This window comes from Mustela lutreola, chromosome 12 (genome assembly GCF_030435805.1).
Source record: "Mustela lutreola isolate mMusLut2 chromosome 12, mMusLut2.pri, whole genome shotgun sequence".
Taxonomy (NCBI): domain Eukaryota; kingdom Metazoa; phylum Chordata; class Mammalia; order Carnivora; family Mustelidae; genus Mustela; species Mustela lutreola.
The window spans coordinates 73796618-73813755 of NC_081301.1; the positions used below are offsets into that span (position 1 = coordinate 73796618).

At 35.5% G+C, this 17138-nt stretch overlaps 1 protein-coding gene across 5 annotated transcripts in view; it reads left to right on the forward strand.

Annotated features, from left to right (window-relative positions):
• The window catches only part of AGTPBP1 (ATP/GTP binding carboxypeptidase 1), a 157523-nt gene that overhangs the window by 72653 nt on the left and 67732 nt on the right, over positions 1–17138 (forward strand). For all 5 annotated transcript variants that reach the window (XM_059141476.1, XM_059141473.1, XM_059141471.1 and 2 more), the window contains 2 exons: positions 4352–4449; positions 9752–9868. In XM_059141476.1, the coding sequence (XP_058997459.1) occupies positions 4352–4449; positions 9752–9868 (215 nt within the window). The remainder of the gene's footprint in view (positions 1–4351; positions 4450–9751; positions 9869–17138) is intronic.

The window sequence follows — 17138 nt, forward strand, 5'->3', positions numbered from 1 at the left end:
CCGGGATCTATTGAGCCATAGGAATCCATGAATAGACTTCAAAGACTACAAACACTTTGAAATTCTCTATAAAATTATGTATTTTTTTTCCTTTGGGAAAAATTTTTTCAGGGTAACTTATTGACAAGGTCAGGCAATCCAGGTGCTGCTATACAGCTGTTCTTGCCCAGTTCAGACCTTAATTCACAGCTTTTATGGAGCAAGGGGCAGTTGTTGTGAAATGAAAGGGTAATTATCTCAAGTGGTGCTATCTATATATGCGCCAGAGGATCTCTCCTTGGTATCCAAAGTGGTGTCATCTGTGCACCGCTTCAAGGAAGATCAGAATAGGCCTTCATGCTTTATGGCCAGGGCATAACTGGGCCCCAAGGGAGATCGCTGCTTGGACATGAACAAGATGGACGGCCGGAGATGGAGTCCATGTTATTAGCACTCTACACAGACCATAATATCTGGCAAACCTAGATACAGAAATCCATAGCAAAGTAACAACAAACTGATTTTAGCAACAAATTAAAAGGATAATATACCATTATCAAGTGGAAATAGTCTTGGGATACGAGGACATTTCAACATCAACAAATTAAAATGTGATAAACCACATTAACAACGAAGGATGAGAGGTCATATGATCATCTTGATAGATGCAGAAAAAACATTTGACAAAATTCAAAATCCTTTTATGATAAAAATTCTAAACAAATTATGTACAGAAGGAATGTTCTTCATCATAATAAAGACCGTATATGATAAATCCGTAGCTAACATTGTGCTCATTGATATAAAGTTAGAAGCTTTTTGCATAAGATCAGGAAGAAGACAGAGTTTTCCTCTCTTACCATTTCTATTCAACACAGTACTAGATATTCTAGCTATAATAATTAGGCTGGGAAAAGAAATAAAAGGCATCCAAATCAGAAAGGAAGAAATAAAATCATCTGTTGGCAGATGACATGATCTTATATATACGAAACCTTAAAATCTCTACCAAAATACTGTTAGAGCTAATAAACAAGTTCGGTAAAGTTGCAGGATATAAAATCAAATATATAAACATCAGTTGTGTTTCTATACAATTACAGTAAAATATCTGAAAGAGAAATTTAGTAACCCTATGTACAAATAACATTAAAAACAAAATAGGAATAAATTTACCAACGAGCTGAAGACCTGTACACTGAAAACTGTAAAACATTGATGAAAGAGATTGAAGAGGACACAAATAAATGGGAAAGATACCCTCTGTTTTTGGATTGGAAGAATTAATGTTGTGAAAATGCCCATATTGCCCAAAGTGGTCTATAGATTTAAAGTAATCCCTTTGAAATTGTAATGGCAGTTTTGACAGAAATAGAAAAAACTATGTTCAAATTAATGGAATTACAAAAGACCCCCAGTAGCCAGAGAAATCCTGGGAAAGAAGAACAAAGCTAGACATCACAGTTCTGGATTTCAAACCATTACAAAGTCATAGTAACCAAACAGTATGGTTACATAGACCTATAGTGGAATGGAATAGAGAGCCCAGACAAACCCATGAATATGTGGTCAGCTAATTTTTGATTAAAGGCACTAAGAATACACAGTAGGGAAAGGACATTGTTTTCAATAAATTGTATCAGGAAAGCTAGATATCCACATGCAAAAGAATGAAATTGGATCCCTGTCTTATATTATTCACAAAAAATTACCTTGAAATGGATCAAAACATAAGTATAAGACCTGAAACTGTAAGACTCCTGGAAGAAAACTTGGGGATTATTTTTGACAATGATTTCTTGAATAAGATACCAAAAGCACAAGCAGTGGAAGCTGAAATAAACAAGTAGAGCTATTACAAACCAAAGAGATTCTGCACAGCCCAGGAAACAAATAAATTGAAACAGCAATTTCAATTTATTGCCCTACAGAATGGAAGAAGATATTGCAAAACATTTATCTGGGAATGGGCTACTGTCTAATACACACACACACACACACACACACACGTATGTGTGCCTATATATATATATATTTATGGGCTCAGCTGAAGAGTATAAAAGCAAGTAATTCAATTAAAAATTCGGCAGACTTGAATAAATATTTTCCCAAAGAAGACCTACAAATGGCCAATAGTGCATGAAGAAGTGCTCAGCATCATTAATCATCAGGGAAATGGGAAATAAAAACCACAGTAAGGTATCACTTCACACCTGTTAGAATAGTTGCTACCCAAGACAAGACATAGGAACTATTTGCTAGGTTCTAAAGAAAATGAACTCTTTAATACTGTTGGTGGGGATGTAAAATGGTACAGCTAATCTGGAAAACAGCATGGAGGTTCCTCAAAAAAATTAAAAATAGAACTACCTATGATCTAGCGGTCCTCCTGCATATATATCCAAGGGAATTAAAATCATTATCTTAAAGACAGATCTGTACACCCATCTTCCCTGTGATATTCTGTACAACTAACCAAGGTTTGGAAATAACCGTAATGTCCTTTGATGGATAAATGGATAAAGGATATGAATATTATTCAGATAATATAAAGGAAGGAAATCTTGCCATTTGCAGCAACATGGATGAACCTGGAGGGCAGTGGAATATGCCAGACAGAAAGGCAAATACTGTATGGTATCACTTACATGCAGAATCTTTAAAAACAAACAAAAAAACAAGATTTCGTAGAAATAGAGAATAGAATGTTGGATTCCAGGGGTCAGGAGTGTGGTAAATGGGGTGCTGGGATCAAAGGGTACAGATTTTCAGTCTAAGAAGATTAAGTTCTGAGGATCTAATGTACAGCAAGCATGGTGACTGTAACTACAGTCATACGATATTGCATATTTGGAGGAGCTCTTGCACGTGCGCGCGCGCGCGCGCGCACACACACCCACACACACACACAGTAACAATGTTAATTATGTGAGGTGATGGATGTGTTAATTATCTTCATCTTGGTAATCGTTTTACCATGTGTATTTGTATCAGATCATCACATTTGTACACCTTAATATATACGGTTAATATTTGTTATTTCTTCAAATAACAAAAGTCAAATAGTTTAGAAAAATGTCCTTTTAAAATATTCTCTCCTTTGTTTTAAAGCACTCAGTTACTTACCTGAGTACTCATGCACTCGTCTTGCATTGTCTCCCCCACAGCCGTGGTCCTCATGGACCTTTACATTCTGTGCCCTGAGTTTTTCTCTAATGCATGTTCCTTCTTCATCCCCATTCCTGCTGTACTGGTTCAGTTACTGTCTCCTGTTAATTGGTCCCCTTCCATGCATGTGCTCCCTCTCTCACGCTTGCCAGAGTGATCTTTTGAGCAATGTTAAGTTGAGTTAAGCCATTCTCCTCTTGAAAATTCTCACTGCTTGTCTTCCATAGTAGGTTAGAAGTGTAATCTACTTGGCCCCTTTGTTTTCTCATTCTTATTCGCCTTTTTTAGTACTTTCCCAATTATACACATTTAGTTACACTTGCCTTTTTTCAAGGATATCAACTCAATTCTTTTTTTCTTCTTAAAAGCCACGCTTACCTACCCTTATTTTGGCCTTCAAAGCTGCTCTGTTTTCTTCAGGTTACTGCTTAATTACTACCTGTTTTGTGGAGTGATCACGTAACCTTGCAGTTAGTTATTCCATCCTTTGTTTTCCCAAACATTGCCTTCACTAACATACACTTTTGTATTGTACTTTAGTCTTTTCTGCTTTTTAACCTCATGAACCCCTGGAGGGTACGGACTGTATTTACATGTATTTAAAGAATTCCCAGTGCACAACACTGCATTCATGGTACACGGTTGCCATTGAAACAAATAAATGGGTAATCAGTTGTTAAAGGAGTAAAATCAGTTCTTGAAATTTATCATGTAGAGGAAATAAGCAGTTTGATTCAGTCTGTTGCAAAAGAAGACATTCATTTTTAAAAACTGAGAACATCAGTAAGAATACCCATGTATTTCTACTGTGCTTTTTCCAAATTTTAATATCTCATAGGTTTTTCAACACCTAGGACAGCCTTAGAGACATTTTTTTTAAAAAAGATTTTTTTTATTTGAGAGAGAAAGAGATCACAAGTAGGCAGAGCAGCAGGCAAAGAGGGGGAAGCAGACTCCCCGCTGAGCAGAGCGCCCGATGTGGGGCTTGATGCCAGGACCTGAGATCATGATCTGAGCCAAAGGCAGAGGCCTAACCCACTGAGCCACCCAGGTGCCCCTAGGGACATTTTTAATAATGAATTTCATTTACTTTTCCTTTGGTGATTGAAATACCAATGTTGTATGTAAATAGCATCTTTCCTTCTGATGTGCATGTTGTAGAATGCTTACCTCTGACCTACTTATAGCATGTTTTGTGTCACAGTGGATGACGTAGTAGATGAAAGTGACGACAATGATGATATTGACTTAGAAGCTGAAAATGAAACTGAAAATGAAGATGACGTAGATCAGAATTTTAAGGTTGGTATAAATCTCTATCTTCTGTCTACTTCATAAATTGGATATGCAGTTGTAAAATAAAGATTGGGGAAATAGGTGTAGCTTAATGGTAAATTAATTGGTTTTGTCCACATCTTTTTATTGTGATGACTGTGTACACTAAGGAAAGGGAAAATAATGTTGCTTTGAATGCATTGGTCTGAAAAGGTTCTTAAAATAACTTATTTTCACTCTTCTTGACCAGGACAACCTCAGGTAGCCCATCTGACTTAGGTTTCAAAGTCTGAGGAAATCTGAACTTGAAGAAAAGTGGTTTGAGACTCTAAGTGGCAATCTGTGCCTCTTTTAGCAATCTTTTGGGGATATAAAAATAGTAGGAAAATAATCTGTAACTGCTGGCTTTTTGGTAAGAATTAGTGTTTATATAATGATTCTTATGTTTCAGTTAATTGGAGAAGAAATGGGCAAAAGTGTTTATTGAATTGAGACAAGATAAAAAAAAAATTATTGTCATGATATAAATGTGATGTTAAGTAAAGAGGCAGGAGAGATTTTAGAATTTTATGGCACTTCTGGAAGTGTAGAGATATTTGCTTAATTTAGTGTCAGGGGGTCATTTTGGTATCTGTGGAGAAATGCCTGCTTAACTCCTTCAGTTTTCAGCTGTTTAGCTTAGTCTGTTTTGGTGGCGTGGGAAGGATTCATTTGACCCTTGCCTGCTTGGCCATTTTTCTCTTGAAATTCTATATCAGAATTGGATACACTGAATATTAACCCTCTCTGGAGACAGTCTAAGATACTGGATGGAGATAATTCATTTTGATAGTAGATGTAGTTCTAGTTTCATTATCACTAAATGCAATCACCAAGGCAAGCTTTGGCAGAATTGTCTCATTAGCCAGTCTAGGCAGCATAATAATCTGTAGCCTTGCCTCAAGAAGGTAGAAAGAAGAGAAACAGCACAGGCTCTGATTTTCAAGGGAAAAAAATCTGGGTTAACTCTATGATTGTGGTTCTGGACCTGATATAAGTGAAAGAACTATGCGATCCAAGCTATGAGAATTTAAATTCTATCATGTAAAGTATTCTTTAGATAATAGGAGCTATATTAAAAATCACCTGTTTGGATTCTTTGGGAACTGAGTGTTTAGGTTTAGTAAAATTTCAGGTTGATACTAAGTTTATACTTTAATATATTGTATTTTGCAACCTTTCTCTTCTGTATGTTTCCTTGTTATTAAAAACATAGTATATTGAGTATAATTTATTCTTTTTTTAAAAGTTTTTATTTGAGAGAGAGACAGAATAAGAGAGACAGAGAGAGAGAGAGAGAGAGCATGAGAAGGGGAGGGTCAGAGGGAGAAGGAGACTCCTTGCTGAGCAGGGAGCCTGATGTGGGACTCGATCTTGGGACTCCAGGATTATGACCTGAGCCTAAGGCAGTCGCTTAGCCAACTGAGCCACCCAGCAACCCTAGTATAATTTATTCTTTATGCCTCAGGATCCTCATTAAAAATATCTGTGTTGCGATCACTACAGATGTAAAGACAGAGATTGATGGGGAAATAGAACTCAATGGGAACTATAATAATGATTCTAATTTTGCTGCTTGGAAATTGTCAGTGTGTATGCATGAATACATACTTAAAAAATTTTAAAAAATCATATGAGGGTAAGTTACATATATTATGTATCATGGCCCTTTACCCCTAAATATGTCAGTGAATATTTCCTAAGAATAGTGGTACCCTCTTATGTAAACATAATGCCATTATCAACTTAATAAATTTATAGTGATACAACATTTTTAGCTAATCTGTCATCCATATTCCACTATATAATAAATGTCCATCATGAGATTTTTTTCCCCATCTCTTTAGAATAGGAACTACCATCAGGTACTATGTTTAATTATTTTGTCCTTTAAGTCTCCCTTAATTTAGAATATTTTCCTTTTTTTTTCTTTTGTGACATTCATATCTTTGAAAAATATAGTTGTTAGCTGTATTGTTCACTGGAGTAGCCGTGATTTCTTACATTCTCTCCCACTTTATCTTAACACGCCAGTTATAATAATGAGAAAAAATAATATATTGAATTTACTCAACATCTAATCCTATTCTAGTCCATGCCCTTTTCTAAAAGTAATTAATTTATATTATTTTTAAAAATTTATTAGAGAGAGAGAGCACAAGCAGAGGGAACAGCAGAGGGAGAGAGAGAAGCAGACTCCCTGCTCAGCAGGGAGCCCAATGCGGGGCTCAATCCCAGGACCCCGAGATCATGACCTGAGCCAAAGGCAGATGTCTAACTGACTGAGCCACCCAGGGGCCCATGCTCTTTTTTTTTTTTTTAACTGAAGTACAGTTGGCATAAAGTATTTTATTAGTTTGAGATATACAGCAGTGATTTGACATTATGAAATGTTCACCACAATAAGTCTAATTAGATCTTTTGAATTTACCGTCTATGCTAGTCCCTGCTCTTTACCTATAATAACTATTAAAGCCTCACGTCTATCCTATAGGTACATGATATTATTACCTCTGCTTTACAGGGCTAATAATTAGAAGAAGGAAGCACAGAAGGATTATTAATGTAGCTTAAAGATGTGGCGCCAGGATTTAGAATAAAGCAGTCTGATGCGAATGTCAGCTCTCTCTACCACCATACCATACCAAAATCTATTTTTTTTTTTTTAAAGATTCTATTTATTTATTTGACAGAGAGAGAGAGGTAGAGGGAGACGCAGACTCCCCGCCAAGCCGGGAGCCCAACCTGAGATTTGATCCTGGGATTCTGGGATCAAGACCTGAGCCAAAGGCAGATGCTTAACCCATTGAGCCACCCAGGTGCCCCAGCCAAAATGTTATTGTTTTATTTATTTATTTATTTATTTATTCACTCATTCATTCATTCATTCATTTATTTATTAATTAAAGGACTACAGAATTGTTGGCTCTTTGAGACTATTGAGCTGTATTATCTTTTCTTCTTGACCACAGTTTGGCTTACTGTTATTGGCGGTTACATTTGGACTTAATTTTTCCTTTTTATCTAAATCTTGTTAGTTATTTCCTGTGTTAGGTGCTACATACAGGTTTAATATTTGTTTGTGTTTGATTGTGTTTGTAGCTTTAGAGACTGTTTTTCCCTCACCATAGTGATTCCATTCTCTTTATCCCAGATTTTTCTGCTTGTAGCATTTATAGAAACTTGGAGATTTAGAAAACTCATCTCCAGGGCGCCTGGGTGGCTCAGTGGGTTAAGCCGCTGCCTTCGGCTCAGGTCATGATCTCAGGGTCCTGGGATCGAGGCCCGCATCGGGCTCTCTGCTCAGCAGGGAGCCTGCTTCCCTCTCTCTCTCTCTGCCTGCCTCTCCATCTACTTGTGATTTCTCTCTGTCAAATAAATAAATAAAATCTTTAAAAAATAAATAAATAAATAAATAATTTAAAAAAAAAAAAAAAAAAAAAAAAAAAGAAAACTCATCTCCAGTAGCTAGCACTTGTCAGTTTATAAACTTACATGCATTCTTTTCCCTTCCTTTACTTTAGAAGAGCTTTAAGGAGTGATGAGAGGTGGTTGGGTTTTTTATCCCCTAAGGCTGTCAGTAGCTCTTCATCTTTGTTTTCCCCTAAACCAAAACACAAAATTTCCTGCTGTTGACTTCTCAAAAGTGTAATTTTTATTTCACAGTGCCTGTTTTACAGATAAATTAATTTTTTTGGAAGTAGAGAGCACATATGTAAGGCTCTGTTTTCACAAAGTAGTGTTGAAATGTTGTATTGGATGTTGTATTTAAAGTAGTATTGAATGTTGAATTCTAGTCTGTTTAGAGAAAGAATACTTTTGTAAACTTTTTGTTATTTTGAAGCATTGTCTACTTTATTACATGCCAGTCAAGGAAGTTATATATTTTGGTTCATCGGTGCATAATTTAAAGATCTGTGAAATTACATATTCATGTCCTAGTAACTATACAATAATTAATTATAAACTAACGTGATACACTTCAAATACAACCAGTGTTTATTATTTATGGCAAGGGAGAAAATTTTTATTGGTTATACAAATAATAGCTAACCTCCTGAATATGAAATATGAGTAACATAAAGTACATTTTTCCTTTTAAATTAATTGGTAATATGAAATATATACTTTTAGTCTGATACATGTATATAAAGCATTATAAGGATTGAAGCATGGTAGAACAGATTTAAGGCTAAAAGTAGGTTTACTCTGATATTAAGATAATTATAAAATTAAACCCATTGAAAATTAGTAAGTCTTATATCTCTCATTAGCAATGAAGATAATGGTGGGTTTGTATATATGTGAAGTCAGATTTGTTGAAAGTCATAGAGAATAGCTTGGATGGTAGGTAGACTGACACTTGTCTTTCTGGCACAGTGTATATTAGGTCTTCGAGTAGATAACAGATCGAATTAATCCCAGATACATGTCCTGTTTTTCTGAGGTCATATCTCCCTTTTAAATTTACCCTCTTCCTTCCTAAAGGAGCATGGAAATAATTTCTGGCTGTATTTCAATTTTCTACATACTGCCCCCGCACCCGCCCTTCCCCATCCACCCTGAAAAACATAACTGTGTGGTGACACTGAACTTTTCTAGGGGAACTTTGTTGAACATGGAATACGAGAGTACAGGGTAATCATTGGTTTTCTTGAAGCAGTGCATTGACTAACAGAGTATGCTTTGAAATAAGTGATTAGTTTTATATCCTGGCTCTTTGCGCACTGTGTAATTTTGAGCAAGCCCCTTAACCTCTACCTCAGTTTCCTCTTCAGTGAAATGGAAGTGTTGATACTATCTACTTGATAGTGTTCTTCTGCAGTTTAAATTATGTAAAATCCTTAGCATAGTGCTTCTCACATTTTCAGTGCTCAGTAAATGTTAGTTATTTTGATTATTGCCACCACCATCATATATTTATATTTTTAAATTAATTTTCTTAAGTTTAACTGACCTTTAATAGGAGTAAAAATATGGCAACTGAGGAGATTGAGGGGAGCATCCTTTAGTCTGTATCTTGACATTAGGTTTTCTATCTTGAGGAGCCCAAATACTGTGTTCTATTAGAATAAACTCTGAGAAAAACAAAATACAGTGCAGTAACCAAAACAGCAACAACACAACGGTGGTCCAATACAAGCAGATTTCAACTTACTGTGAAATTAGTACAACCTTTATTCAGTGATTATTCTCTACATGCAATTAATAATTTGGAAAACTTTAATCTGGAATGTATTTTTCTTAACTGGTTACATTTTCTTAACTGGTTACGTTTCTATTATTTCAGAATGATGATATTGAAACGGATATTAACAAACTAAAACCCCAGCAGGAACCCGGACGAACGATAGAAGAACTTAAAATGTATGAACACCTTTTCCCTGAGCTTGTTGATGATTTTCAGGTATAAATATAGAAAATACAGCATCTTAATTGATTTTAAGAAACAGTTTTTTTTTTTTTTTTTCCCCCTTCCTTAGGCCTATAATCACTGTTTTCCGTCTGGATTTTATTTCTAATATGAAAGTATTTTGGGTGTCATTGGGCAGTTACTTTAGCATTCTGAGCTGCAAACTGCTTATCTGTAAAATGAAGGGACTAGCTTATTAAGTTTTTGGACTAGCTTTTGCATTTTATCATCACTTTGGCTCATTGCTTTAATTAGCATAGTTTTTTATTTAAAAAAAGAAATCTTTAAAATGGCATTTTAAAATCTTAAGTTGAAGTCGTCTGTCAGTTCCGTCCAGCTGAAGGGGGAGGTAGAAGCTGAGCAAGTGCTGAATTAAAACAGGAGTCTCTGCTGGTTGGCTTGTTTTTCCTGACAATCACCATATAAGCGAGGACTGTGGGGCCAGGGGAGGACGGCCCGAAGTCTTTATATCTGAGTTGGTTCATAGGGAGACTGACTCCTTGTTAACATTTCTTACCCTCATTTATTTTCTGGAGTGTACTTACTTAGCGTGGGTTATGCAGCAAGTAAACCAGATTGAATTGATGGGAATTAGTAGATAGAGTTTCTTATTCTCATTCAGCTGCTCCCTTATGGTGGGTCCCTGAATAAGTCCCTGAAATTGTCTAGGATCTTAACCTGTAAAATAAAGCATTTGGACCAGATAATCTCAGATTTATTCAGCTCTTACTACAGGTCCTCATGCCTCCCAGATCCATGCATTTAATTCCTAGTTGCTTAAAGAAAAAGACTTCATTGTAAGGTTATATGTGAAAAATAAAAAAAGGAAGTACAGTTGACCATTGAAAAACATGGAGGTTAGGGGTGCCAACCTCCCAATAAAGTAAAAAAATGCATGTATAAGTTTGGACTCCCCCAAAACTTACTTAAAGCCTACTGTTGACTGAAATTCTTACCAATAATGTAAGCAGTTGATGAACACATTTTGTATGCTGTGTGTATTATATATATGTATTGTGAGTGTGTGTATGTATATATATATACATATATATGTGTGTGTGTATATATATATATATATATATATATATATGGAAGGAATTTGGGGAAGGGATTGATTATTATGTGAAGAAGTCACCTACTTTCTTCTCTCTGTGTGTATAAGAACTATATAACATGAATAAAAATGGTAAGAGTTTTGATGTGAGAGTAAAGAAAATTTTTTTAATGGGTGTCAAGGCTGGGATTTTGATTCTCATTCTTTCGCAGGCCACTTCTTTCTTGTAGGTTGTGATGGTGAGTTCTTGTAGGTCTGCCTGTTAATACATCACCTGGAACAGGCTACCCTTGATGTTTTCCTGCTGGGCCAGCTTGTCCTTTAGTTTGGTTGCTGAAGAGAGCAGGTTCCTACTTTTGGTCTGACTTGGCCAAGGTCAGATGGTAAAGACAGGCTAGTCAGAGTGTAAGTGCTCTGAAAAGTCTCCCCAAGTGAGTCACTTCTTTTTATTATGTTTAAGCAAAAAAACCTGCATCAAGTATTTCAGATAACATGTATTTATTCCTGTGTCTCTCTACTTTGCCATAAAGTTTAATGTAGAACAGCTGTATTTCTATAGCGTACGTTACGGGGAATAGCACATTGTCTTTTATTTACATAACTGGAAAATCATTTCTGAAGTAGTTGTGTTGGCACTGGACTACCTTTCTCATTTTTCAGTTTCAGAGGAATGCATTGTTCAAACGCTTTGGTCTCTATTATTTGAAGTGTGTGTTGGAACTATATCTAAGCAGCAGTTAAATTATTAAGTGAAAGATTTTTGAGAATTGAAAATATTGGTTGGTTCCAGATAAGTATTTGAAAGGATTTTTTCAGCTATCATATTGTCAAATACTGGCAGATCATGACATATTAAACATTAAATGAAATTAAGTTCAATTACAACTTTTTCCATTTGGATTTGCATGTCATTTTCAGGATCCACCATTGGAGCTTAAAATTACTTGATGTGTTTTCTGTACACCATCCACTTTTTTTCCAGATGTGTTAAGGCAGTTACTCAGTGGCCAGATGGAGGCACATTGAATGCATTTGAAGACAAAATATAGAATTGTTAAAGTAATTATCAACAGACTTTTTGAAGGCTCTTATCATGCTTTTAAAACTGTGATTATTTATTCATAGTGACGGTTACAGTTTTATTTGCTTTTGTTTCTTAATAGCAGAATATTGGCAGTGTCAAAATTCTGAATTTTCATAGCTCTTTTTTCATGTCTTTGGTAGCATGATGACAGTTACCATGTGGACTTTTGTTTTTCTTTTATTCCTCTTTTTAATTTGGTTTTAAATTTTTATTTAAGATATGTATGGACAGAGTTTAAAGAGTCACATAATTTTACAGTTTAATCAGGAAAAACTGGATCCCCTTCCTACTTGCTGTTTCCTAGAATCAATTTTAGCATGTTTTTGAAGTTGAAATCCCCATGCATCTAAACGGTAGGCTTAGAGTGCCATCTCTTGATTTTCCTGCTTTTGGTCACTGCCCCCCTCCTTCTTCCTCCAGTTTTTAAGATAGGTATCCAGTAATTATCAGTCTTCTTTTCCAGGATGTATATTTTCAAGTTATAAATTTCTCTCCAGTTACTGTTTTAGCTACATCACACATATTTTTTGTTTTAAGATTATATTTATTTATTTGACAGAGAGAAATCACAAGTAGATGGAGAGGCAGACAGAGAGAGAGAGAGAGGGAAGCAGGCTCCCCGCTGAGCAGAGAGCCCGATGCGGGACTCGATCCCAGGACCCTGAGATCATGACCTGAGCCGAAGGCAGTGGCTTAACCCACTGAGCCACCCAGGCGCCCCACACATATTTTGATATTTAGTATTTTCATTATCTTTGTTTTGAAATTTTATTTTCATTATGATTTTTCTTTGATTCATTAGTCATGTCAAAGTAAGCTTTTTAAAATTCCGATTTTGTATTTATCTTTCTGCTGACTTCTAGCATTTGTAGCAGGAAAAGGACCGTCTACTTTTTTTTTTAAAGATTTTGTTTATTTGAGAGAGAGAGTTAGGAACAAAGAGAGGAAAAGCGAGTACATGCAGAGGGAAAAGGAGAAGCAAACTCCCCACTGAGCAGAGAGCCCGACGTGGGGCTTGATCCCAGGATCTTGGGATCATGACCTAACCAACTGAGCCACCCAGGTGCCCCAAGAGGACATTCTTTATAATTAGAATCTTTTGAAATTTTTGAGGCTTATTTTATGGCATTGAATTTGATCAGCTTTTGTTACTATTTTTGCATCCTTGGAAAGAACTCTTCTGTAACTGTCACGCACAGTGGTATGTTTTCCCATTGGGATAAGATTGGTCATCATGTTGAGAAGATTTTTTCTGTCCTGGATTTTTATTCCAGCCCTATCAATTACTGTGAAAAATGTGTTAAAAATTTCTCACTGTGATTGCAAATGTGTCTCCTTCTTTTTGTAGGTCAGTTTTTGTTATGTATTTTTGAGTTTATTTATTTATTGCATATAAATGTGAATTGATTTCTGCTCCTCCTGGAATGAACTTTTTTTTTAAAAGATTATTTTAGAGAGAGAGTGAGAGAGAAGAGCAAGCAAGTAAGCGAGCAGGTTGGGGTGGGGGAGAGGGAGAGAGAGAATCCCAAGCAGACTCCTGCTGAACGTAGAGTGCAACGTAGGGCTCTGTCCCAAGACTTTAAGATGATGACCTGAGCTAAAACCAATAGTCGGTCATTTAACCATCTGAGTCACCCATGCATCCCTGAAATGAAATTTTAATGGTTACGAAGTTGCTGATGCTGTAAAGTTGCTCATCTCTAAGAATTTAAGGCAAAAAATGTTCAATTAAATATTAATATAGCTAAATTAACTTTGATGACTTACCTGGTGTCTTTTATTTTTATTTTATTTTACTTTTGAGAGAGGAGAGCACATGCTTCAGGGGGAGGGGCAGAGGCCAAGGGAGAGAATCTTGAGCAGCCTTGATAGTCCAGTGCAGGCTCCGTCCCACAACTTTGAGGTCACAACCTGAACTGAAGTCAAGAGTCAGTTGCTCAGCCTACCAAGCCACTCAGGTGCCCCTTGCCTGGTATCTTTTAAGATCTTTTTACTTTCAGCTTTTTGATATCCTTAGATGTATATCTTTTTAAACAGTGTATAGTTGGATTTAAAAAAATCAAGTCTGAGTCTTGGAACATTTAGTTCATTTAACTGGAGCATTTAGTTCATTTACAAAGAATTATTACTGTATTTGGATTTATATTTATGAGATCTTATTTTGTGTTTTCATTTGTTTCACCTGTGTTATCTTTGTCTTTTTTTTAGCCTTCATTTCGATTGACTCTTTTTTTGTTTCACTTTTTAACCCTTATCCTTTTGGAAGCTGTTCGGTCTTGTCATTTTTTTAATCAACTTTGTTGAGGTGTACATTTACATACAATAAACTATTCCTTTGAAGTATAAGTTTGAATATTGACATATATACAGAAATTCTAGCTACTCTTGGTGTTGTAACATACATTTTTACTATTCTGATGTTAATCGGAACCTTTCTTCTTTTAATGATAAAATGAAACTTGGAATACTTTAAGTATAATCACCTCCTAAACCAATGTACATATTTTTAATTTATGTTTTAACGCTAGCTTTAAAAAAAATCTATATGATGGTATTGCTTTGTGTTTTACATTCAGTGTTATGATTTACAGACATTTTTACTACTTTTTGTTTTTTACTTCTTGTTTCTCAGTCTTTCAGTCTGACTTACTTTCCTTCTGCTGGAATTATGTCTTTTAGTGTCTCTCTTGGTTTGAAAGTTGTCTTTACTTTGTAATCATTCTTGAAAGTTGGTTTCTCTGGCTGGTTTCTAAAAATCAACTTTAATGAAATATAATTTACATGCAGTAAATTATTCATATTTAAGTTCAGTGAGTTTTGACAAATTTGTACAACTGTGCAGCTACCAACCCAGCCAAGATACAGAATTATTTCCGTCACTCCAGGTGTGTCCCTGGGCCCCTGTGTCTGTGTGGTCAGTCTCTCCCCCACCCCCTTCCTGCCCAGGTAACTACTGATCTACTCTCTGTTACTATAGGTTAACTTTGCCTGTTCTGGAACTTCTCATAACCAGGATCCTATGTGAATGTACTCTTGTGTAAGGCCTCTGTGCTTGTCTTAGGGTTTTGAGGTTCACTGATGTTGTATGTATCAGTATCTCTTTCCTGATTGCTGAGTGGTATTTCATTGTATGGATGTACCATAATTTCTTCATCTATTCACTTGCTGAACACTGGAATGGTTGCATTTTGGGGCTACTGTGAATAAGATTGATACCAGAATCTGTGTAAAAAGCTTTTTTTTTTTGGTGGAGATTTGCCTTCATTTCTCTTGGGTGGATAACTATGAGTGAAATTGTTGGGTAGTATGTATGGGAATTGTATGTTTTCACTTTATAACACATTGTTTGTGGTGACTTTTGGGATAATTTCTTTAGCTTCCTGCTCCACAATTTCCCAGTAGTGTTGACTAAGGGTGGGTATTCTTTTTTAAATCTTGTTTGGAATTCACTGTCTTTTAGAATCTGAGTTGTTTTCTCTTAGGGGTTGGAAAAATCCACCTCTTCTCCAGAAAGTGCCTTTTTCTCTTTCCTTCTCTCTTTTGGCATTACCAGTCGGATGGTAATCCAGACTTTTTTACTCTCTTCTGTTTCTTTTAACTCTTTTTCATGTTTTCCCTTTCTTTCTCTGTGCTGCATTCAACTGAATTCATTCAAACAGTCTGCCAGTTCCGTCATTTTATTTTTGGCTCTATCTGATTGGTCATTATAAACATCCATTGGGCACTGAAACTTGTTTTCTCTTTTGGTGTTGAAGGTTTATAAAAGATCTGTTTAGTCACTCTTAAACTTCTTGTTTCTTGTCTTTTATTACTTTTCAACATATTACATATAGCCATTTAGTTAGTCTTATAGTTTTAGTGTCTGAAATTCTTGTAGGTCTTTTTCTACATTTGTTTGTTTTAGTTAGTTCTCTTCTACTTGCTTAATTTTTCATTTAGTTGTTGTTGTTTTTTCCTCCCTGTGAGCTGATTTTCTTTATAATTCTGTTTTCTTTATAATTCTGTTTGTGGAGCTTATGTGGAAACACCAGACATTTTTGTTATTTCCTTTGACAAGCACTCATATAAGTTACATTCCTCCTTGAGGGTTTTTGGAATACTCAAGTAATGTGAGTTCAGGCTTCAGTTTGTGTGGTGTGTGATGTTAGGCTTTTGGTACCAATTTATGAGTAGTCTTTTTTTTTTTTTTTTAACCCTCTTAGTGCTAAGGTTTGAGACTGTTGGTTTTCTTCACTATTTCTTTTGTGGTAGGACTATTTCTAGGGGATTTATAGCAAAGGTTTCGTTCTTTATGAGGTTTCATCTTTACGGGAGGAGGACCTTTTGGTAGACTTCCCATCTTATGCAGGTCCTGGGATAGTCTCCTATTCTTTATACTCTGAGATAGAAAAACCTAAACCCCAGGTCACCTGGTTTAGCAAATATTTTCCAAGTGGAAGTTACTACTTTGGGATCCCATCTTCATTACTATTTCCTCTTTGTTTTTGCTGTCTTATTCATTTGTTGTACTTAAAATATTTTAATATCTTACCCAGCAATTATAAGAGTTTCTGAGGTGTGATACCTTACTCACCAGGTTTCCTACAACAGGATTTTTTTTTTTTTTTTTTAAGAATTACAGGGTCACATTTTAATTCCTGAATTTTACAGTTCAGCATTAGTATCACCACATGTGTACAGATGGTATAAGATAAGCGCAGTGGTATTTTTGATACAAAATAAATGTCTGTTTTATTAAAAAACTATCTTTCATATATACACGGCAGCCCATCTTTTCTGAACAATCTCTTCTAACTATAGAATTTTTCAGAATAAGGGCATTCTCAGGAAAAATGGACTCATAACACATATTACGAGGGTGATCTGAAGATTGTAGGTAGAATTACTATTTTCACTTTTTTACCCTAATGCATTAAATTGTATTTTGAATTGTTCTCAGTTCAGCATGATCTCAGATCATAGATGAGCAGATTAACATCAAAATATTTACAGTTAACTTGCTGTTCTAAAAATCAAACCTCTTAACTGTTTGCCTCAACTTATTATTTTAAATTAATTTATGTACATGGAATGTGCTTACACTCTTTTTAAAAAATGCAGCTTTCATATTACATTCTTGTTTGTTT